Below are 23,778 nucleotides of genomic sequence, written 5' to 3'. Positions count from 1 at the left end.
ACACTCTCCCCGCAGAGTGGCTGTGGGTGACTGAGATGAAGACACCAGCCTCCACACATGCACAGTTCCACTGAAACCTCCAGGCAGACGACACTGGGCTGGCTGGTCACTCCATCCCTCAGACTGTGCCAGGGATCGACAGGCCACACCACAGTCCACGCCAGAGGTGGAATGAGCCAGCTGGCAGAGCAGCGACTGCCCAGTGTGCCCCATAGCACTGCACAGCCAGGCAGGGAAGTGCAGCAGTGCTCCAGCTGGGAGAAGCTCTGAGTGCTAAGGGCTGCTCAGAGGGAGGAAGGGATTTCCCAGAGCCGGTGCTAGCAGGAGCCCCAGGGGAAGAGATGGGCAGGGTCACACCTCAGGAGGAGATATCTCTCTGTGGCTTCTTGCTACTCCAGTTCCCAGTGAGGATTAAGGCCCAGCAAAGCCCTGTTGGGAAGAGCAGGCCTGCTCCCTCTGCCAACCTCAGCTGCCAAAGGGAAAAGCCTGCCCACCAGTTCAGAGCGCCTGCTCCAACCTCCACCAAGCTAAGTCCCAGACCACTTCCTCCCACTGCCTGCTGCTACCTGTGGGGAGGGCGTCCTGCATCCCTTTCCTTCCCTCTCCCTATACCTTCCTGTCCCCGGCACCTTGGAACAGAACAGGCCTTGGCATTCATGTCTCTTCATGTGGCCCTCCCAGGGGCTCAGCTGACACTGGACACCCACCTGTCACTATGGATCTCTCACCAACACCACCTCCACTCCACTCCCCCACACTCAAGCCAGACCTGGGGGGCTCTCACCCCACATCCCACCTGACCTCAGGGCTGCCAAACTGGCCCCTGGCCCCATGTCACTGCCCAACTCTTTCGCTAGGCCACACCTTGTCTCCACATCAGAAGAATAGCCTCTCTCCTCTCTTTTCTCCCTCCTCCTTCCCCTCTCTCTTTCCCGTCCTTTCCCTCCTTCTTTTGCAGTTTTGTTTTGTCTTTTTTGGTGCTGGGGATTGAACTCGGGTCCTTGAGCTTGTGAGGCAGGCGGCAGCACCACTGAGCTAAATCCCCGGCCCTCTTTTGCACTTCTGACACAGCTGATGTAAGCTGCACGTAGCTAAATTGTCAATCTTACGCACCCTGAACCATCACCAGCATCGAGATAATGAACCTCCCAGCAGCCGAGCCTCCTCCAGATCCCCAAGCTCTGTGAAGACAGGTGGCAGCTCCTCTCCCTCCACATCACTGTTCTGTGGTGGCACCTGCAGTCCTGTCCGGGGGCTGTTGTCAGGAACACGGGCGCCCACTTTCCCCAAGGAGATCCCGGCTCTCCTAAGCCTTCCAGGCCTTCACGTGAATTTCTGGACTCTGACTGCTAGTTTCCAGGAACACTGCCGTCTCTGACCGGGACAGAACTTCACACCTGTCCCGAGCCTTCCTGTGGGCGCACTGTGAGCACGGCGTCCTTCTCCATCTGGTCCTCTTCAGTTTCTCCAATTTCCAGGTGAGGATCTTACATAGCTTTCATTAAATATATTCCAAGTATTTGCTGTTTTGATGCTACTGTAAATGGTACCTTTTTAAATGTTCTGTTTGTTGCAAGGATGCAGAATTTTCAAGCAATTTTGGCTCCCAGTCTTGCATCCTGTGGTTTTACTGAGTTCACCTGCACTTCTGGGACTCCCAGATTCACCGGGGTTTCCCTGCATCAGCCATTCACTATGAATTCTTGCTCCACCACCCTCTTCCTCTCCAGACTCCATGCTTGTTTCCCCTCTCACCCTTCGGCCTCATCAACCAGTGGGGGAGACGTGGTGAGAGCTGATGTCTGTGTCACACTCCGGACCTGTCCCCACAGGAGTACTATAGTGGCTCCACCCCAAGCCACACAAACAGCCAAACCAGCCTGAGGACAATACCTGATGTGCGGCAGTGGAGAGGAAGCAAGCCTTCTTGCACAAACGGGTGCACGGGACCTGGCACTGTCACTGTGACTCTCCTGGCACATTCACTGGACCCAGCAGGAAAAGCAGAGACAAAATCAACGATACTTGCAAAACTTTAAAATGTAAATTTCTTTACTGAGAGAACTAACTGATTTCAGACCAAAAAGGTAGAGAAAGCCAAGTACTGGATGCAGCTGGAACGGACGAGCAAGACCTAATGAATCCATCACCCTTGGCACATTTGCGAGCGGGAAGACAGGGAAGTGCACCCTCTACAACTTCCTGCCCCAGATCTCAAAATCTGGGTCTATTCTCCATCACTCAACATCACAGGCACTACAGGTTAAACTATGCTTCCTCCCAAATGTTACGGAGGGTTGGTGTCCTTAACTCCTGGGGCCCCAGAAAGAAACGCTTTTGGAAACGCTTTTTTTTTTAAACATGTCTTTACAGAGATGACCAAACCGAAAGGAGGTCATTGATGTGGCCTCCATTCAGAAAAACTGGCACCTTTACAGGAAACAGAAAGCCGAGACAGGGACTGCCGGCTGGAGGGAAGGAACAGATGGGCTCTGCTTCTGCTTCCCCGGGCACACCATGAGAGCCAGCCAGCGCCCAGCAGCAGCAGACTCTCTCTCACAGCCTCAGGAGAAGCCCATCCTGCCCACACCTCATCTCAGCCTCCAGACCTGTGTGACAGATTCCACTGCTCGAGGCCCCTAGTCTGTGGCCCTTTGTGATAGCAGCCCCGAGACAATCAGGACAGCAGGCATGCAAGTGGGGGCAGTGCTTTGCAGTGTCAGGTCATCGAGCCCTGGGCTTGAACCGCACAATGCCTGGCCACCAAGGTGCTAGACAGGCACTGCACCCCACACAATAGGTGCTGCACCTCAACGTGTGTCCTATCAGGAGCTGCAACTCACCGAGGCCTACCTCCAACACCGATGGAGACACCACCTCTGTCCACCACGGGTCCATGCCAGGGTGCCCATGCCCGTGTGTGTGCGTGTGTGTGTGTGCGTGCGTGCCCTCAGGGCCTTCTCCCGCCTCCTCCAGGTGTGCCCCAGCTCATCTGTAGGCTGGGCAGCATCCACACAGCAGAACTCCACCAGTGCCCCAGGCAGAAGGGGGCACACTGGAACCCTCGGGACTTCAGGAATAAGCCACCCTCAGAGAAAGTTACCTCTACTAGGTCCACAGGACTTTGGTCACAAACACTGGCTGGACCACCGCCGAGTCTCTGGCAGAATTACTGAAATTAGGAAACGGAAAAACAGGCAAAACAGATACAGATAAATTTGTTTTTAATAAAGGAGTTAATTTTCTTTCAATCCTCTATAAAACAATAGCAATTAAAAACTTCATTTTTTGAAAGTAAAATATTTACATATGAACAAGTAACTGTGCAAAATTTACATGAAAAAATGGAAAGACGGGGGATTTTCTAAAAGATAAAATAAAAGGTGTAACAGTTCTCAGGTGTTGATAAAAATACTGATCAGCGTTCAGTTCACACGCGCGAATTAAAGTCTTACGTGAGAATTCACACGGAGAAAGCCAAAGTATTTACAGTCATAAAAGTACTATCAATAGACAATTTAATACAATAACCTCTGAAAATATAAAGAACCAATTAGTATATTTGTAATAAAAAAATAGGTACAAAGAAGGGGCTTTGCTCTGGACGTCTGTAAAGTTGGCCCACAGCTTGCATACAGTCTCTTAGCAAAATAATTATAGTTTACATAGCCATTTTTATGTTATGTGCCAAAAATTATGTACAATTACTGACAAAATACACCAACCATTTTTCAACACTTGATCCACACTGAGAAACAGTCTCTTGATGATTCTTCTCAACTGATTTTATTTAATCTAAGTTTTCACTTTTAGCTAAAAAACACAGTGCAAGTAAAATATATTTATGCTGAAAAGGTTCTCATTTCTCTTAACTTTACAGCTTCACAAACTGTAGCAAATCAAATGCATTTGTACAGACGCTGAGCACACTCAGGAGACGCCCCGGCTGGGCTCCCAGAAACGCGGTTACCCTCCAAGGTGGCGGTGCTACCGGCCAGTGCTCCTGGAGAATTTCGAGCGGAAGGGAGGGGAGGGGAGGGAGGGAGATAAATAGTCTAAAACTCAGTTTGCTTTGCCAACTGACTAGTACAAAAATAAAATAAGTGAAAGGAGGTCATCAGCTGCAGACACACACCTACGTAGTAAGTTGGGCCGAACTGAACCGAAACGCACAAATAAGGTAGAAACTGCTACACGGTGACAGAGCGCAGCTAGTGATTTGCTAAGCGATCCCATCAGTCTTTATATATGGCTTGTTTGGCAAGAAGGCCACTCAATCAAGGATGAGTTCGGGTTTAGTTGTCCTTTAGGAGTATCCACAGGCCTTTGTATTCTCTCTGCTACAGAAACAGGTTTTCTTCCACACTGAGCTGATTTAGAAACGGGAATATAAAACTGTTCCATTGTAAAGAAGTGGCTGTTTTTAAACAATATCCCATTTGCTTATTACAAAAAGGCATAATCTGCAAATATATAAAAACGTCCCCAGGCGTCTCGTCAAAAACACCGTGCTCCTCCTGTGTCACTTAAGGAATGCTTTGTAGAGCAACAGTGAATGGCTTGTCTCGCGCTCATTTTCTAAACAAAATATGAGGTCCCTGAGGTTGACCCGCGTGATTCTTTGTCGCGTGAACTGTCTGGGGGTTCCCACGCCGGAGCTGCCTGGGACTGCCGCGCCTGGGCCCGAGCCCTGGTGACGAGAAAGGAGAAGACAGTTGCATTAGTGGCGCTCAGAGGTGGGCTGCAGAAAGAAGGGAAGGAAGGGGCAACTCAAGTGTCCCCCAAATGTGTCCCAGGACCCCGATTCAGGAGGAAGCTGGCATAGCACAGGCTCCTTCCAACAGGCCTATGGCTTGAGCTGGTGTGTGGTCCGAGTCCCTAGCAGGGTAAGGGCAGCAGGCCCCCACTCTAGGGCACACAATCAGACCACCACCCTTCAAGGCCACACAAAGCTCACACTCTGGCTCTGGGCACGAGGGCAGACAAGGCAGGGGCTCGCGCCCCAGGCAGTAGCTGGACAACTCTGGGGCATGCGGCCGGCCGGCCTCCATGACCACAGCAAGGCTGCCCAGGGGCTCAGGTGAGGAGACTGAGGCCCATGCCCGATGCCACACCTGGCTGTGTCATCCCTGCGTGGCTGGTAAGGACACTAGGTCTCAGCTCCTGGGCTGGGCGGACTGGTGGCCAGCTGCAGAGGCCAACTGCTCGGCGGTTACAACAGGGGCCCACTGCAAAGACACCCAGCCCCACAGTGCATGGCCTTCCTGCCACTCAGGGGCGGAGCTGCTGGAGGCCGGGTGCGCGGAATGCAAGGTCACCACTAAGCAGCAGAGTCCGGTGGTCCCATCCCATCACCAGCTCCATCCGACGCTCTGCTGGGCACAGACTACAGATCCCAACGGCGGCTCAGGCTTCCACTTGGTGGAGAGAATTAGCGTCCATGTCCTGGGTGTCCAAGCACACACCGCAGCGGCACTTCTCCTGTGCATCCTGTCGAAGCTTAAGAAGCCGAAGGAACCACCACCCTTTAGAAGCAGATGGCAGCCAAAGCCAGCTGGCGGCAGACAAGGCCGGGCCCTGCGGTCTGTCCCGCTGCACCCATGCTGGCTGGGCACACAGTGAAAAAGGTGTGCACTGGGACTGATTCTCATGCGTCTGACGGTCAAAGTGGAGGTGCACGCACTCTGAGGGGTGAGTCATCTTCTGCCACACCACCCGGTGGCCACTTCCTCTCATGTGAACCAACTCCTGGAGTCTTCTCGGCAGCCTCCTTTGGTCTCCGTGACAGTCTCAGCAGAACATTTTGTGTAGAGACAAGTGGAGCCCCTTGAAGGGCTGGGGTGAAAATAAGCAGTCAGAAGGGACGAAGAAAACAGTTCCATCTCCACGAAGCCACCATGGCCACAGCCTGGCCAGTGGAATTGTGGGCTTCTCCCAAGGGGCACCTGGTGCTCTGGACACAGCTATAAGCCAGTTTCTGGAAGAAAAAAAGCCGGAAGAGAAGGGGGCCGGCAACAGCGGAGTGGGAGAAGGACGGCCTCTTTCCCCCAGGACTCCGGCAGACGTGGAACTGCATGGGCGCTGCAGCAACAGGGCCTTCCTTGGTGTGCTGACTGGGCTGGGCGCCAAACCTGCCTCCGTTCACAGATGTGGCTTCCATACTTGCTGCCAGTTACAAACCCTCCTGCCCAACCAGGAGCCAGTGAAAGAAAACTCAGGTGGTGGCAGCGGGATGTATGGGGCAGGCCTGGGAGGCACCACCTGGGCCGACAGCAGGCAGGGCATCCATGAGCTGCCAGCAGAGTGGGCTGTATTTCACGTCTCTACTTTCAGGATCAGTGGCCGAAACCAAAGTTGACATGAGGGCAGGGTGTTCACTTCAGGCTCAAAATTTAAGGGATGCTAAAAGCCAGAAATCAAGATAAATAAAATCAAAATTGGTGCCCAAAATTCACTGATGAGCCAGTGTCAGCGCCAGCCAAAGACACAGCAAGCTCTGCCTGGCCATGTGCAGCCCGGTGCTTCCCCTCCTGTGTCAGGCTCAGAGGGGGATGGCCACTGCATGTTTAGAACCACAGATCCTCACACAGTTCTATGGGTTTTTATAAACACAAATGCATTTCTCTCAAGTTACAAAAAATATGAATGCACACTCACAGGTGCCCCACTTGGTACTGCAATCACTGACCACTGTGGCCGAACTGAGGACACTTTCCTATCTCTCCCCAAGGAGGGGCTGGCAGTCACTGTCCCTGAATCCGATCACACGGCTTGCGGGTGTTCTGGTCACAGCCAGCAAATCTAACCCTCAGCCCAGGACAGGGCCCCCAGAGGCGGGAACCGTTCCCCACAGAGCACAGCGGCAGCCCCTCCACCTGCTCATCCAAACCCTCGTGGGTCATGGGGGCCTGGCAGGAAGCAGTGAGGATCACGGATGAGTGATGCTGCCTTGCCTGTCTCTGCCGCTGCACCTGCACACGGCCCAAAGCAAACCCAAGATGAGACCCCCGACACAAACACCCTAGATGCCGGTGAGCACAGCTTAGGGTCTGTGGTCTTTGGGGTTGAAGGACAGTCAGTCAGGTCTAAGAAAGTGACACGGAACCCAGGATGGAGTGCTCCCTGAGCCTTGGCTGCCACTCTCTGTGCAAGGGTGCTGTGACCATTTGCCCTAGAAAAGGTTAAGTGAAAGGTGTCGAGCTTGCCCCAGTAAACCTGACTGCCACAAGACTAGCATGAAAACCAAACGGAAAGAATCTCCTTCCCCAGATATTCCACTGCTGTGCCCCAGCCCTGGGGAGCAGCTCACTGAAGCCCACACCCATGCCCATGCCCACGCCCACAGCAGCGGACAGGAGCTCTCCAGGGTGTGGTGTCCTAACCCGCTGACAAGCAGCTCAGGTCAGTGGCAGCCAGGATCAGGGGAACCAGAGCAACGTGCCTGGCACTGCACCCACCTGCTCCATGAGAGCCCCACAGCCTCAGAGCATCTGCGGGACCTTTTTCCAAGAGCTACAAGCACTCAAAACTCAACTATCAAAACAGCGCCGCCTCAAGAGGCTGACGGGACAGCACCTGCCTGGCCACCCTCTCAACCATCTGAGAGCAATGAGGGGAAAGTGAGCACAGGGGCCAGGCCATCACTCAGGCCTCGGGACGCCCACATCCAAAGTGACCTCACTCTCCCCAGCAGGGCACCACCAGAGACCGCTGAATTCAAGCGAGGCAGCGGCAGTGAGGTGCAGAGACAGCCTGGGAAGCCAGGACACACCAAGGGACCAGCACGGGGGGGGGCATCAGAGCCAGGCCCAAGGGGTGTGCGGAGGGAAAATGTCCCCAGGAAAACCCTTGATGGCTGTGTGGCGAAGGAGGGAGAAGCAAAAGAAGTTAGGGTCCTGCAAGCCCAGCACTGTTATCAAAGTCGGCAGCCTGGGCTTCACAATGCTACCAGGAAAGGTCGCCGTGACATCACAAACCACCCAAATGCCCAAAGCGCAGTGTGGGGAGATGGGACTGGACCCAGACAACACAGAGAACCAGCAGATCCAGGAGAGCACAGGAAGTCAGAGAGTAGGTTCCACCCTGGTAGAACAAAGGACAACCTTAAGGTAACACTTTGCATAAAGACATACTTAAGTGAACACTGAAGCACAAAAATCATGTTGAATCCAAAGCCCCAAACTAAGAAACATTTAAAAAACAACAGTCCCAGAAAGCCTTGAGGCAAGACTTGAATGAACTCAAGGAAGAGGTGGAGGGAGAGACAAAACTGTCCTCCAGATGAGTAAATTACTAGGCCCCACAGAAAAGAGACAAAGTGAACAAGTAATAAGGAGCTCTGAAGAAAGACAGGAAACCTAGAAAGAAAATGAGACTAAGGAAATGTCCCAGGGTCAGAAGGCAGCAGAGCAAGAGAAGGGGGCCGGAGCTGTACACACAGAAGGCAGCGCAGTGACACGGGGCAGAGGAAACCCTGCGCACTGTGCACTGCGAGAGGCCCAGATGCAGGGCAGATGGGAAAGTATCTCAGGAAGACAAAGGGATAGCCTGGCATCCAGCTGTGAGGCAAGGCAGTACACGACTGCCAGGAAGCCCTGGTCGTCACACCGAGGCACAGATGGGGTCCGCAGGAAGCTAGAGGAAGCCCTGGACACCAGGAGTGTGGGGCAGCAGGGAGAGGTAGCCCACAGTTGGTCTCTGGTCAGGGGAGCAGTGGGGATCAGATCAAGGGAAGCTGGGAACACCCACAGAACTGCAAACCAATAATCAACAAGTGAAGCAAATCACAAGCACGGTAGGTGCATAAAGAGGTTTCAGAGCCAGGTGTGGTGCTGCACTCCAGAATCCCAGCTACTCAGGAAGCTGAGGATTGGGAGTTCAAGGCCAGCCTGCCCAACTTGATGAGGCCAGGAATGTAGCTCAGTGGGAGTGCGCTTGTCTGGCACGTGTACAGCCTTGGGTTCAATCCCCAGTGCCACAAATATTAATAAAGGCAAATGAGCTCAATTTACCTACTTAAAGAAAGACAAGGGAAGACTAAGAAGCCGTAAAAGCAAAAGGGACAAAGATGTGACAACTAAACGTGGACAGCAGTGAAAATACCTGCAAATGACTCATCTGATAGAGGGCTATTACCCAAAATACCACACAGGAGGAACTCTCAAAATCAACAATAAGAAAACCGCCTAGGCTGGGGATTTGGCTCAGTGGTGCTACCGTCTAACTCGCAAGCGCAAGGTCCTGAGTTCGATCCCTGGTACCAAAAACAAAAAAAAAAAGAAACCACCTGATCAGGCCTGATCAGGCTCCTCATAAGGCGGACCTCTACAGGGGCATACACATGTGAAAAGACGCTCCACGTCACACGTCATCAGAGAACGGCAAGTTAAAACACAGCAAGACCGCTGCACACCTACCTGACAGCACTGAGTACAGCAAGGATGCACAGCAGCTGGAACCTCATCACAGCTGGCAGGAAGGCAAAATGGCACAGCTGTTTCAGTTTTTTGTTTGTCTTTTGAGACAGGGTCTTGCTATGTAGTTCAGGCTAACCCTGAACTCACAGCGATGCTCCTGCCTCTGCCTGCCAAGTGCTGGGATTACAGGCATGCGCCACCATCTCTTACAAAATTAAACATATTCCCAACATAAGATCCAGTATTAACTCCTTGGCATTTACCAAAGTCACTGAAAAGCCATGAGCACACAAAAGGTTGCACACAGATGTTTACAGTAGCTACACTCCTAATTATCAAACCTTAGAAGCAACCAGGAGGTCCTTCAGCCAGTGAATGGATAGACTGTGGTACATCTAGACAATGCAACATTATTCCACGCTGAAATAAAATGAGCGCACAAGCCATGGGCTGACAGGCAGGAACTTAGGAAAATTATGTGCACAGAGCTGAATGAAGAGACTACCCATGGTGTGACCCCAGCTGAGGGACACACGGGAGAAGTGCACAAGCATGGTGACAGTATACCGTGAGAGGTAGCCAGGTGCTAGGGGAAGGGAGCACAGAGCAGCTCTGAGCCAGGGAAAATGTTCTGTATGACAGAGACAGTGACTGCCGGCTGTTAAGGTCTGTCTGCACCGGGCGCTGAGAGGCCAGTGCTATCCAGGGTGACAGGGGTGCAGGGGCTCACACAGGAACTCCGGACTTTCTTCATTTGTATGTGAACCTAAAACTGCTCTAAAGAACAAAGCCTATCAATGTTTTAAAATTTAAATCCAGAAAAAAATCTAATAAGGTCTTCAGTGAGCAGCAGGATACCAATGTCTAACATCATGTGAATGGGGTGAGGGATATGCGGAAACTCTACTACTTTAACTTTTCTGTAAATTCACAATGCAGATTAAAAGTAGACAAGAAAACTACCTATCCCACAGAAACATCCTAGCAGAGAATTTCTTTTAAATCGAGGGCACTCCTAGAGATGCCTGAAGTTCAAGAAAAAAAGGCAAGCAACACATGACAAGGCTTCACCCAGTCTTTGATGATACCACTTCCTGATCTGGTCCCATCCAACAGCCACCTACATCTTCCCAATCATCTGGGCCCTCTATTTGTTTTACAGCCTTCCCAGCCTCACTACACTGTCATTCCTGTTAGCTGGAAGTATGCATACTTTTTTCTATTCTTAGGAGTGATCTGAATTTTTTTCTCCCAATACCGGGGATCAAACTCAGGGCTTTGTGCTTGCCAGGCAGGCATGGCACCACTGAGCTACAACCCCAGCCCAATTTTGAATATTTTAACATTCAGGTCAAAAGTTAATCAATAGGCCTTTCCCATCACTCTCTTCTACTAGCAGAGGGACCCCAGCAGGCAGAGTGGCCAGGAAATTGGTTACATTGAGCAAAACAACAAATACATGAGAGGCAGCTAGGGTACAGGGTACCAGGAAGGGGCTTGGGTATAGTGCAGTGGTACAGAGCCGGCTAGCATGCAATGAGGCCCTGGGTTCTATCCCAAGCACTACAAAAAACAATTATCGGAAAGGATGGCAGCTAGATTTACCACTGCCTAAGAACAGACTTACAAGCAAAGAAAGGGGTGAGAGGAGCCAGGGATTTAGCTCAGTGGTTCTGCTGCCTGTCTCACAAACACAAGAACCTGAGTTCAATCCCCAATACCAAAAAAAAAGGGGGGGTCAGACAAAAGACACACAGGGGCCACACTAGGCCCTGAGGTATCCACAGGAGCTCACGGGACTCTATTTGACAGGGAAAAGGGCCACATGGGACACACTCCAGTGTCCACACACACTCCTGAGGTCAGACTGTGGAGGGCATGTGAAAGCTCCTGGCAGAAACAGATTAAAACAGCTAAAGGACACTGAAAAAACGGTAAGAGGTCGTAAAAAACAACATAAACCAGAATTAGCAGAACTTAGAAATGAGGCGATGACAAAATCAAGAAAACCTAGAAATCAGAGAACTCCACATGAGAAGCAAAGACCCAAAGGAATCCTGTGTCCCTGAACTCAACGACCTGAACTGGAAACATCCACACAAATTCTCAAAGTCTCATGTTTACACATTTCCCACCTCTGCCCTCAGAGAGGCCTAACCCTCAGTGACAACCAGCCTCCCCAGGCCCAGCCCATGGTCTGTTAATGCCACTCCCACTGGAAGAAACCATTCCTGAAGAAATGGCTGCTTTCAGGTCTGGAGCGGTACAGGAGTACGATGAACACTGCACCACCCCAGATGCGACGATCTGGGATCCTGTCCTGACAGGACCCAGGAGCCAGCGACAGCCCACTGTGAAATGCAACGGAAATCACAACTGCAACAGATCAGAACCCGTCAGTTACGTTTAAGGCTTCCCACCGGGTTGAACCGTGTGGTACAGGCACTACTGCGCCACTGGGCGGCTGGTACCCCTGGGGGGACAAATAGATCTAATCAACTTTTTAGTCTTTCTACTAACAAAACTAATAAAGAGCCTATAAATAGACCAAATCTAATTAGTTGTTTGAGATTCAATAATTACTGTCCAAATATAATACACTATTTATACCAATTAAAATAATAATTATAATAACAAATTTATTTCATTAAGTTAAAAGAAATTTACTTACATTTGTGAATAGTTTATCAATAACTAACTCTCTAAATTTCAACATGGAAATTTTACACATACCCTATCGATGGTATATATGATACACATTTACAACTACTGTGCCACAAGTTAACTGTATTACAATTTTTAAACCATTCTAATGTTTCCCTTAAGACACTATAATATGACAACAGCTGGTCTGCTAAATCAATGCCTTTCTCTGCATTACTGTAATCAAAGCCCCACGAAGTGGCATATGCTGTTCAGTGCGACAGTCATACATGCACCACCGATGGTTCAAGCTGGTGCAATGACTGAACCCAAGAGCTGCCTGGCAGGGAGACGCACGCATCACAGTCCCATCATGAATGTGTTAAGTCCATGTCAAGCTCTCCTAGCAGTAAAGGGTCACACCCTACAGTAAGACCCCCCAGGGCAAAGCCTAACCAACATCAGACAGGAAGACGAGCTTGCAGCGTTAAGTCCAGCCAGGATAGAGTGGCTTGAGAATTACCTTGATCTTTCCAGAGATCATTCATAACGGAGTGAAAAGAAAGCCCACAGAAACCAGGACGAGCAGCACTAACTGAACTGCCCGCTGTAACGAGAATCAAATGTGATCCACAGTAAAGGGGGAAAAGCACTCAACAGATATAACAGACATCCCTGCCCAGTGCTAGCAGGCTGTATATAAGTCGCACATGCTTCTTCCTTTTCCATAATTGAGCTATACTGTTTTATCTTAGGAGTCTGACCAAAGCTTTACATGGCTCAAATGGACATCTCAGATAGCAGAGTTGGGCTGGTATTGCTCCTTTGCTAATGGCTGCTACTGAGACTGCTACTGAGACTTAAATCCTAGTCCATAAAGTAGCAGGGCTCAGCTGAGTTCACTTCCAGCGGAGGTCAACTTGGCTCCAACCAAATCCCGTCCCCTGAATTGTGGCTTCTCACTGACCTGACAGGTTGCTGGTGAACTGCAACCCAGACCCAGCAGCCTTTGTTCTCTCCAAGATAAGCAATGCCTTCCTTCTTTACAGCCGTTTGCATATCAGCTATCACCAGATGCTTCCAGATACTTCACACTGTGTCCCTAGATGTCTTCAAAGCACCTGCTCACCTTCTTCCCATGCTTGTAACCAATAAATACTGGGTGCCTTTGGCACCCTTGTCTTTGTTGCCCAGAGCAGCACAGATCAGCCCAAAACCCAGTTCTAGGTCTCGTTTCTGTCTTATTCTCGTTAGCCTATGTTGTATTGTCACACAGGAGACTGAGCCCCACTGAAGGGGGTTGCAGTATGGTCCACCAGAAAGAGAAACTGATCTGAGATGGCACAGGTTCTGGACTTGAAAAAATCTTTAGCAGCTTTAATAAATATGTTCAAAAGGTATGCAAAAATATGGTTTCAATAAATGGGCAGGCAGAAAACAGAAGCCCTACAAATGAAAAAACACGTTAACAAATGTAAAATTTAGTAGAAGTTAGCAACCAACTGGAAAAAGCAGAACTCCATCTGGTCAGGAACCTGAAGACAGAACAGGAGAAACCATCTGGTTTCAAGAGCAGAGAAAAACAATACTGAAGTGAGTGAACACAAGTTCGGAGACCGCAACAGCAGTACCAACAGGGCTAAGGACATGCATGATTGGGTGTCTAACAGAACAAAAGCTGGAGCAGAAAAAGTGTACAGTATTTGAAGAGAATTTCAGAACCAGTAATAGTATTCCTTAAAAAGAAGGGTGAAACACAAGGATATTCAAGTAAACTAAAGCAAAGAGACTCAACTGCCAACAGACTCACGTGACAGGAAATCAAGTCAAAGAGAAGTGGTGGTGGATAGGAATGGGGGTTTGTAGAAAAGTAAAAGGACCCCAGAGATGGCACGTAGGTATGTAAATATGAAAAATTGTTTTCCTTCTTCCTAAATGCTACTTTTAAATAAGTAATTAACAGTTTAAAGCAAAAATAATTCAGCCGGGCCTCGTGGTACACATCCGTAATTCCAGCACTCAGGAAGCTGAGGCAAGAGGATTACTGTTTGAGGCCAGCCTCAGCTACACAGTACGACTGTCTCAAAAAACCAAAATAATAATAACAATAATAATAATAATAACAACAACAACAACAACAATAACACAAAAGATTAAGTTTAGAACTATTAATGTTTTAAAAGATATGACAACAAACAAGACAAGCAACTAAAAAAACTCTAAGTGCACGAAACGGCTCCTTTTCCGCCTGCCTGTTCTCCCGAAGTAATTCTCTCACTGTTACTTGTGAGACAGCAACCCCATATTCTGTTCAAAGTCAGTACGAACCTCATCTTAGGAAACTACAGTAGTCACACAACCTTATGCAAAGAACTTATGAAGCCCACAAACAACTTGATGTGAATGCCAAATTTCAAATGCAAAACAAATATGCCACAGAAGGCGAGACAAGGTGTGGAGGGTTAGCGCACTCTCACATGTGTCCGTCTACCTGAGGAAGCAGCTTAAGACGCTCTCCCGGGTCCCTTCCAGACCTCACCCCCGCGCTGCTGCTGTACCTCTGCTCCCGATCCCGGCCCTGCACAGTCCACTTTCCTCTTTTTCCTGGGCCCGATCGCCGCCAGTGCCGTGAGGTTGGCGTCCCGCTGTCGCATCTGTGCCAGTTCCTGCTGCTGCATCTTTGTGTTAGAAAGGAAACAAGGACTATCGTTTCTTGCACATTTTTACTTACTGCAAAAGTAATATGAAGGTATCACAGGGCTTTCTGAAATTTTCTAAATTGAACTTCTTTAATGTTTTGGCTTTTTTAATATTGAGCACATTCTGTAACCAAAAATATAAGGATATTTTAAAGCAATTAATGTTCACTTTAAAACACTCAGGAAATAAAAGCAAGTTTAAGCATAAAGACTAAATCCCAACCCCAGAGAAGTCACTGCTAAATATAAAAACAGAATGCAAACTATCTGCACAGGAGAATACCTCTGACTTGGTATCATTTAAACCTTGCACATTTTAAAGAGCTACATCAATGCCCACGTTCAGAAATTCCATGATGTTCTTAGCCATTCTCTTTTCTGCCAGGCGTCTAGGGTGATGAGCTTCAAGTGTGCAGTGAAGAGTCTGTGACTAAAAAGCTTACCTCTTTTGCCTTCTGCTTCAACCGTAATTGTTCTGGATCTTCTTGTCTGGATCGAGACTATTTTAGAAAGAAGTAGAAAAAGAAAATAAATGATGATCCACTGTATTTCACCTAACAAACGTTCCCTTATTCATTTGATATCTTACTCATCTCTCCCATCTAAGTCACATTAACTCTCTTTAATGCTTATAGCCAAAAGATAGAATTTTAGATTGGCTATCATGAGGGAGCTTGAAGAAACTATCATTCAGATGACAGAAAATTAAGATACAATGCTCGATGCTGGGCTACCAAGTACAGGCCTCAGGTGCAATGTAACAGGACAAATGTGAAGAGAGCCGCACAGGGCTCCAGCTCCTCGTGTGGTGGGGCGGGACTCTTGCCAAAGCCTATGACCCTCCTGTCTCTTACCAAGCCTCACCACAGGACAAGAGTCTCCTCTGACAGCTGACAATGAGACAGGACAAACTTGGCCCCAAGTGTTCTAGATCAAAGGGCAACGGGAACCTGGCACACAGAAAAAGGACTCATTCCACATGCACTCTGCACTGAAGTGGGCAGGACCTGGGGGTGGGTGAGGGTTAAGGAATCCGAAGCTCCACAGTTCAAGCGTGTACCCTCGTGCACTCAGAGAATGCTGCGTGATCCAGGCTCTCTCTGTAGCCCGACCTACAACTGCGTCACCTTCCAGCCTGTGACAGAGCTTGGCCACTCACTGTCTGCGTGAGTGTGTTGGGAGGGATGAGGGAGTGCCTGAGACAGAGGCCCAGGGAGCAATGTGGGCACTTGCCTTTGCTGCCCGCATCAAGATTTCCCTCTCTTGTTCATCTTTCCTCTGCTTTTCAATCTGATCAAGTTGTTCGAAAAATTTGAGCTGAGCCCGAACGTCACTTGCCTGCTCATATCTGTCATCATCCTATAAAAAAGGCAGAAATACTATCTGTCACAAATCCAGGAACCGAGGAAGGGAAGGCTTGTTTCAGACGACCTATGCTCAACCCCTTCCCCACCAGCAAGCAGATCCGGCCTCCTCGTATCTCACTGCGCAGCTCCACACCCTCGCCATTCACGCAGTGCCTCCCAGCCAGTGTCCACTTTACTGATGTGGTCTGGTATCTTTAAGCAACATTTACATTTCTCTGTGGTAACACAGAAGTACTTCTAACACACAGTAGCTGAGTGCAGTTTTCCAAACCTTGCTCTGAAGGCACTGGCGAGAGTGCACACAGCACCTGCCTGGCACCTCACCCACCTGCTCAGGTGCTCCCAGAACAGCGGGCACAGCTCAGCCCAGGAAAAGGGCCCAGTGCCAGATGAAAAGGGATGCATAAGTGAGTGGCTCCATGATTTTCAAAGGTGCTGCATAACTGTAATTCCTATACTTGTAGGGCTGGGCCAGGAAGATCCCAAGTTCAAAGCTCACCTGGACTACAGTTGTGAGGGCAAGGCCAGCCTGAACTATGTAAAGACTTCACCTCAAAAAACCAAAATAAGCTGGGCATGGTGGCACACGCCTGTAATCCCAGCACTTGGGAGGCTGAGGCAGGAGGATCGCTCTGAGTTCGAGACCAGCCTGAGCTACATAGTGAGTTCCAGATCAGTCTCACTACACAGTGAGACCCTGTTTCAAAAAACCAAAATAAGCTGGGCATGGTGGCACACGCCTGTAATCCCAGCACTTGGGAGGCTGAGGCAGGAGGATCGCTCTGAGTTCGAGACCAGCCTGAGCTACATAGTGAGTTCCAGATCAGTCTCACTACACAGTGAGACCCTGTTTCAAAAAACCAAAATAAAACCCCACAATACTTAAAAGGCAGTAAGTGGCCAGGTGTGTGTGTGTGGTTGCACACCTGTAATCCTAACGCTGGGAGGCTCAGGCAGGAAGATCACAAGTCTAAGTCTAGCCTGGGCCACTTTGCGAGACCCTAGCTCAAAAAATAAAAAGGGCTGAGGATATAGCTCAACGTGAAGGGCCTGGGTTCAAACTCCACACTGAAATGAAGGAAGGAAGGAATGACAACGGGTTTACCCTCCAGCTGAAAACCCCTTCAGAGTATACTCCCACAGGCCCCACCCTCCTCTCCTGGTCCAGCTCTGCACAGCCCCCGAGGACCTCATGTGTCTGAACAGAGCCAATTCAGACGCACATGTGGGCATCCGGGACAACTCGGCCCTCTCTCAGGGCCACAGGTGGCTTCCAGACAGCCCCGCATCAGGAACTGAAAACAGAAATGCATTCTCAGGAAAACGGCCCCATTACCTTATAGGAGAAGTTTTTTTGCTGAGCCGTTTCAGATATTTTTTCTACAAGATTCTGTAGCCTCTGCTGTGTGGCATGGGATACATAACTTACTACATCTGGGTGTAATTCCGTTATGCCGTGCTTTTTACCTAGAGATTAGGCAAACAAAGAGTATGTCAGAGACACTCACGTCTCTCCTCCCCACTTCACCGTCTTTGCGTCTATGCACCAGTGGCTGCTTGCTCAGCACAGGGCGACCATGCACCACCACAGAGCTGCGTCTGTCCGGGTCAGGCAATGAAGACACCACAACTCCTAGTGATGGCTGCTGGCGTGAACTCACCTATTTCCAATATCCTTCTTTGTAAAGGTGCAGGGAGGAGGAAGGTGTCATCTTTACAGGACCGTGTCAGGGTGCCCACCAATTCAGAGTTTGTGGCCAGTATTCTCGCACTTTCTTCTGAAAGGTTTACTCCAGCCATTGACGCAACATCATTGATGTCATCGTCATCCCTGGAGAGCAGAGAAAAGGATCAGCACAGCTGCACAGGGATCAGCAGGGCAGCACCGAAGGTCAGAAAGTAGTGACAAGAACAGCAGAGTCCCCCATAGAAACAGGCACCCAGCCTCAGGCCCCCGCCCTGGAGGCGACTGCCATCACAGCCTGTGCTGTGTATCCGTGTACCTATGTCAGCAGACCAGGACACCTGAGCAGGCCTTTTGATGTAAACCCACAACACTGTACATACTGCTTTGAGGATTTTGAGCCATGTGAAAGCATCTCAAAAATCAAAACAAAAAAACCCACATACTTTATTTTTAAAATAATCACAAACTCAGAAGAGGTAGAACAGCAGAGGGACTCTTTCTCTGGTCATTTGAGAGGAGTAAACTATTTAACTGACAGCCAACAACTGGGACACTTCCTGTCTTCCTCGGCAAGGGCACTCTTGTAAAAAAGGCCCTGTACAGTGACCCACAGCCCTAACTCAGACCAGCCCTTGTGCAGCCACTGTCCCAGAGGGGCATTCAACAGCCCTGCCCTCTGCACGAGGCACTCGCGGTTTCAGAAGCGGTAGAGAAGAGCACACCTAACACCCTGCCACCACGACACTTCCTGTCTTCCAGGACAAGGGCGCCCCCCAGCCTTTCCTCAGAGCAGCCCTGGGTAGCCACTGTGCTGGGGCGTCCTCCACAGGAGAGGCACACCCCAATCTCCTGTCTTCCTCACTGAGCAACCCTGAGCCCCTTGATGCCCATGCCCCAGGCAGCTGTCCTCAAATGTCCTCCTGCTGGCCTGACCCGATGGGCTCCAGACACCTCCCCACCACCCCAGCAGTTGGGCGCATTGCTGGTCACCCGTCACTGCTGGCACTGACAGCACTGGCCCGGGATGGTCTGGAGTCGCCCCTCGGAATCAGTGTCTCGGGGAGAAGCTCTGACACTGTGCACATTCTCCAATTCTCCTCCAGTTCCACATGTCACCCGATGCTGGCTTTTAAATAGGCTTGTGGCACCATCTTATACGATGGTGACCCTCTGCCACCTTGGCATCCCAGCCTGACCGTAGGAGGGAGGCCAGCTGATTCTCAGGCCTCCACCTAAGCATGGCTCTGTCGGAACAAAGCGGCCGCAGCTCAGCCTGCCCTTTCCTTATCGCAGCCCTGGCGTCAGCTTCTTTCTGAAGAACCTCTGTTCTTTCTGTGGTCTGAGAGTGTACCTCCAGGCTCTTCCAGTGGACAAAGCAAGGGCTCCCACTTTGCCTACAGCTACTAAGTGTGCCTCCAGGAGCCCAATTCTAACCCAACCCTGCCGCCTCACTCTAGGTTATCCCCTCTGTTCCCTCCTTAAAAGGAAGGAGCTACAGTACCCAGGAGCTGGGGCATACTGACTTCCAATCTACACATGTAACTCAACTGCCTCCCCACCCAATCCAGGTGACAAAGCCCTTGCTGGACCACTCCTCATCCTGTCTGGGCCCCAATCCTGCTCAGGCCACTGTGGCACCCCAACACGTCCCTGCCTTGCCTGGTAGCTTTAAGAATGAGTGTCTGGAAGGGAAAGATCACGCCAAATTTTCGGAAATGTGCATACTACCCACTGCTCAGGCATGACGAAGGTCCAGCACACATCTCTGAGAACTTGGCGTGCTGGTGACACGCAGACTGGCTACTTGAGAGACACTGTGCGGCCACTGTGGAGTCCAGGGCGAGCCAAGAGCACACCAAGCACCCTGTGTCATGAACAGCAGTGAGCATGCAGTGCTATGCTGCGACATTCAGTTCCCACAGACTCAGCTGAGCCACTTTTGCTCTCAGCCATGAGGCTGCTGTACCCACAGCCTCGGTCCTTACCGAAATGAACCTCCCCCAGGTTCCTTGAGCTTGTTTTTCTGCGCAGCAGCTGCTTGTGCAGAGACAGTAGAAAGGGCTTTGGTTCCAGGTAACACGGTGGGCTTCACAACAGGGACTGCCAAGCAAAAGACAGCGGAGACCACTGAGGCGGGTGCACACGTACAACTTGCTCCAGTGCTTTACAGGCAACTATGACAGACTGTCCCAAAACCTTAAACCGGACTGACAGCTGCACATTATGAATGTTGTCACTGACCTATATACTTAAAATGGTTAACGGGGAATCTTATATTATGTATATTTTGCCACAATGAAACAAAATCCAATCCCCAGGCCATATCTGGGGGGAACACCTTTCATGATGAGCAGTTGGTGGCCCTGGGCCCTCACCTGGCTGCAGCTGGTTCAGCTGGATCTGCTGAGGCGCGGTGAGCATGATCCGGTTGTGAGGCTGCCGCAGTGCGACCATAGGTGTCTGCGTCAAGGTCACCTGCGGGGGCCGGATCAGGGCTCCCGGCTTCGGGGGCTGCTGGATCACCTGGGACAGAGCAGCAAAACCAGTGAGCACACCTTCCAAAGGCCACCACACCAGTTCTGCACCTCAGGCTCTTCCTTTCCTCTGTCCACGGTGTTCCCTACTCCAGTAAGAAAGTTCAGCAAGACCTAGGGCCACAGAGAAGCCTGGCCCATACCCTGGGCTGCTGCTCCACACAAGGCCTCAAGAGAACCCGGAAAGGGTGAGATGGGGTGGTGCGCACCAAGCCATGGCACAGGAGCTTCCAGGCACATCTACTTCCTGGGCTGCGGCAGGCCCAGGTCAGGCCCGGGGCAGACAGTGAACAGGGCAACAACCCTACCCCACCTATCAGCAGGGTACACGATGACCTAGTGATCAAAGCTCAGGTTTTTTTCCTAAGTTTTTTATAAGAACCAAATGACTACCCCAGCACAACCTGTTCTCCATCATACTATGACTCCTGCCTGGGCCAAGAACTCATTCTGCCCCACCCCTGGACTCAGCCTGCCCTCACCAGGCACAAAGCAGACTCCAAGAGCAGGCAGCACTGCCCACTTCCTATGCTCTAGACACTGCCCCCAGGGGCCAAAGAGAAAGTGATCCTTGCCAAACGCTACATGGCTCTGATCTCCATGGCCTTGCCACAGAACTTTGGGGGGCTGGGTCTTCTGAAGTTCAATTTCTAGCTCTAAAGGTGCCAGGTGAGTATATGCTCCCTACTTCACAAGACACTCAAGCGGGCTGGGACAAGGCCCGTACTAGAACCATTTCCGCAATTCAACACGAATGAACAGTCAGACTAGACAGGCTGAGACCAGACAGCTTCCATGTCCACATCTGTAGGTCTCAGAGTAAGGGGATGGATCCCATCCATCCCATCCATGGGCCTGTCAGCTGCACACAGGCACAGCCACACGGAGCCCAGGAAGTGACTGAATGTAGCACATTTATAGAAAGAAAGCTCCTGATGCTGCTGATGTAATCAAGCGCTGACGCCAGAGCCTCCCAACAAAGAGCACAACCTGACCCAGCAAGCTCTTTCAGCAGAACTTGCCTTCTGGGTTAAACAAGTCCCACTGAGTACCGAACAGGACACTGCCCTGACACCATGTCAAAGCTCACCACAATGACCCCACCCTTGCAGTCTGTGTCAAAGGGATGAGGAAAGCCCTAACTTTACATGTGGACCTTCAGCCCTGCCCCTGCCCACACTTCTCTCTCGGTCCCCTTAACCTGCCTTGCTCACTAGCAATTAAGACAAAGCAAATTCAAACTTTCCCCAAGCAGGTGAACAGTAGCCTAGGGGTAACATGACCATCTTCTTGGTCACTGCTACAGCACCATCGTCAAATGCACTTCATGGCCTGTGAGGAATGAGCAGCCTGCAATGTTTCACTTTTTAAAGCTGATTTTTGGGGACCAAAACCCCACTGTCATTTTTAAAAGCTGCCTCCCTTGCATTCGGTGGGCCTGCTTCACCTCCGTCAGCCATGTACTCAGAGCACAAGACAGACAGCAAAGGCATCTTTCCTCCAGTGGAAGAACACAGACTCGAGACTGCAGAACAGAAAGTCACCATCAACACCGGTGCTGTCTGTCACTCCCTGCAGCTCCACCTCAGCGCCTCCCAGACCACACCGCTGCCATCAGCTGCTCTCCCAATCTCCTGCCACAAATACAGCCTGTGTCACCTGCCTACTCAGAGAACACACACTTCGGAGACTCACCAAAACACACACATCACTGGCCCAAGAGGTCCCTTTATTTAACTGAGACATGAAACAAAACTGCAGAGTCTCAGCCACTCATACGTATTCAAGCTTCTTCCTAGCAGAAGCACCCCTGCTGGTTCATGAAAAGGCTTCTCTGAGCCATGGCTGGTTATTCACAGAGGCTGGCAGGACGCACCACACAGCAGGCGGGCTGTGGAAAACCAGCAAGGCTCACACCTTCATGCCAGCGGTGGGGGCTGCTTGCCAAGGCTAACCTGTGTGGGCTGCGTGAGGCTGATGACGGGGGGCTGGAGGGCGCTGGTCACAGACACGGCCGTCTTCCCGGCTGTGCGCTGCACCGAGCTGCTGAGCACCACGGCGGTGAGTGTGGTGGTGGCCTGTGAGGCGGGAGGCTGCTGCTGCTGGCTCTGCTGGATGAAGGCTGCGGAGTCGGGGGTCAGCTGTCTCAAGGCAGGTAGGCTCCTCTGTGGGAAGACAGACACGCATGTCAGTCAGGGCAGCGCACACATTGGCTTTCCTTCCTTAAACTCCAGATCATTCTCCAGCTACATGAGACAGACTCTAGAGCCTCATGGAGTATCTGTGACATCAGTGCCAACATCCAGCAACACCTGAGCTTTCCCAACTCTCACCAAACTGGACCATTAGTAAGAATTGGCTAAAATTTGCTTTAAGAAAAAAGAAAACAACAGTATTTCCTAAAGTCTTAAAGACGCAATGGTGATAGCAATAGCCATCTAAGAAAGATGGTGTGACTCTCAGAATCCTCAGCCCAACCAGGGAGTGGACCCTCCAACCCTCCAGCACAGGCCCTTCTCAATCCCTCCCATGTAGCAGGATCATGAGGCCAGACAGGGGGGTCAACCTTATGGAAAAGGTTGCTTTTAAACAGCAAACCCAACATCTGTTCCAGGGCAGCACAGGCTTCCTGCCCTGCCAGATGTCACAGGCACACACTGGGGGATCTGTGACCCCCAGAATGGGCCTCACTAGTACTGTCACAGGCGCCACAAGCTTCAAATTACCTTCAGGAAAGGCACAAGGTAAGGTTGAGGTGAAGAATTAAGTTCTCGGTATAACCTGCTAGTGAAATCCTCTGCTTCAATTTTTCCATCCTTAAAAATAAAATCCACATTGACATTCTGCAGTGAATACAATTTCATGCATGTGTCTTATCATCAGAGCATCACTCTAGTCCAGCAGTTCTGACAGAGGAGATGGAGGGTCAGTATGCTGCACGTGTAACAGATGCAGATTCCCAGGTGTGCAAGTGCCAGGAATTCACCTGGACTCTGCTGTACAGCGGCTGGTGGCCATGTGACTCACCTACATCTAGGTTCTCTCACAGCTTCTTACTCGCTGCCAGTTAGCACTCACTACTCACCAGTACCTACTCAATGCCAGGCTCATCAATCTATGAGTAACCACATGATCAAAGTCTGTGATGTGAGTATGGGCAGCATAGAGACTGGCCAGGAAAGATCATACAGCAGAGCCAGAGTACAAGGGGACAGAGGAAAAGCAAAGGCAGGCAGCCAAGACCATGCATGTGAGCAGAAACCTGGGGCCTGGGACTTGTGGGCTAAGGAGAAGAAGAAGCCACCAGGAGTCCTCCCAGGCCCGGGTTGGGGGTCATGGCATGGGGGGAGAGGGAAGAGGAGGAAGAGGAAGAGGAGGAAGAAGAGGAGGAAAGAGGAGGAGGAGGAAGGGGAAGGGAGGGAAAGAGGGGAG

The 23,778-nt window shown here is 50.6% G+C and overlaps 1 protein-coding gene across 1 annotated transcript in view; it reads right to left on the bottom strand.

Annotated features, from left to right (window-relative positions):
- Positions 1-3,329: 3,329 nt before the first annotated feature.
- Positions 3,330-23,778, bottom strand: part of Taf4 (TATA-box binding protein associated factor 4) — a gene marked incomplete at its 5' end in the record, with an annotated part of 60,747 nt that continues 40,298 nt past the window's right edge. Inside the window, 10 exons of the mRNA XM_010638202.3 lie at positions 3,330-4,690; positions 14,618-14,737; positions 15,202-15,258; positions 15,992-16,117; positions 17,462-17,592; positions 17,787-17,956; positions 19,798-19,912; positions 20,188-20,335; positions 22,302-22,511; positions 23,073-23,162. Of these exons, the coding sequence (XP_010636504.3) occupies positions 4,523-4,690; positions 14,618-14,737; positions 15,202-15,258; positions 15,992-16,117; positions 17,462-17,592; positions 17,787-17,956; positions 19,798-19,912; positions 20,188-20,335; positions 22,302-22,511; positions 23,073-23,162 (1,335 nt within the window). The remainder of the gene's footprint in view (positions 4,691-14,617; positions 14,738-15,201; positions 15,259-15,991; positions 16,118-17,461; positions 17,593-17,786; positions 17,957-19,797; positions 19,913-20,187; positions 20,336-22,301; positions 22,512-23,072; positions 23,163-23,778) is intronic.

This window comes from Fukomys damarensis, unplaced genomic scaffold (genome assembly GCF_012274545.1).
Source record: "Fukomys damarensis isolate Sample0158 unplaced genomic scaffold, DMR_v1.0_HiC HiC_scaffold_22, whole genome shotgun sequence".
In the NCBI taxonomy this organism is placed as follows: domain Eukaryota; kingdom Metazoa; phylum Chordata; class Mammalia; order Rodentia; family Bathyergidae; genus Fukomys; species Fukomys damarensis.
Note: the sequence above shows the minus strand (reverse complement) of the source record. Positions and strands in the feature narration are given on the sequence as shown.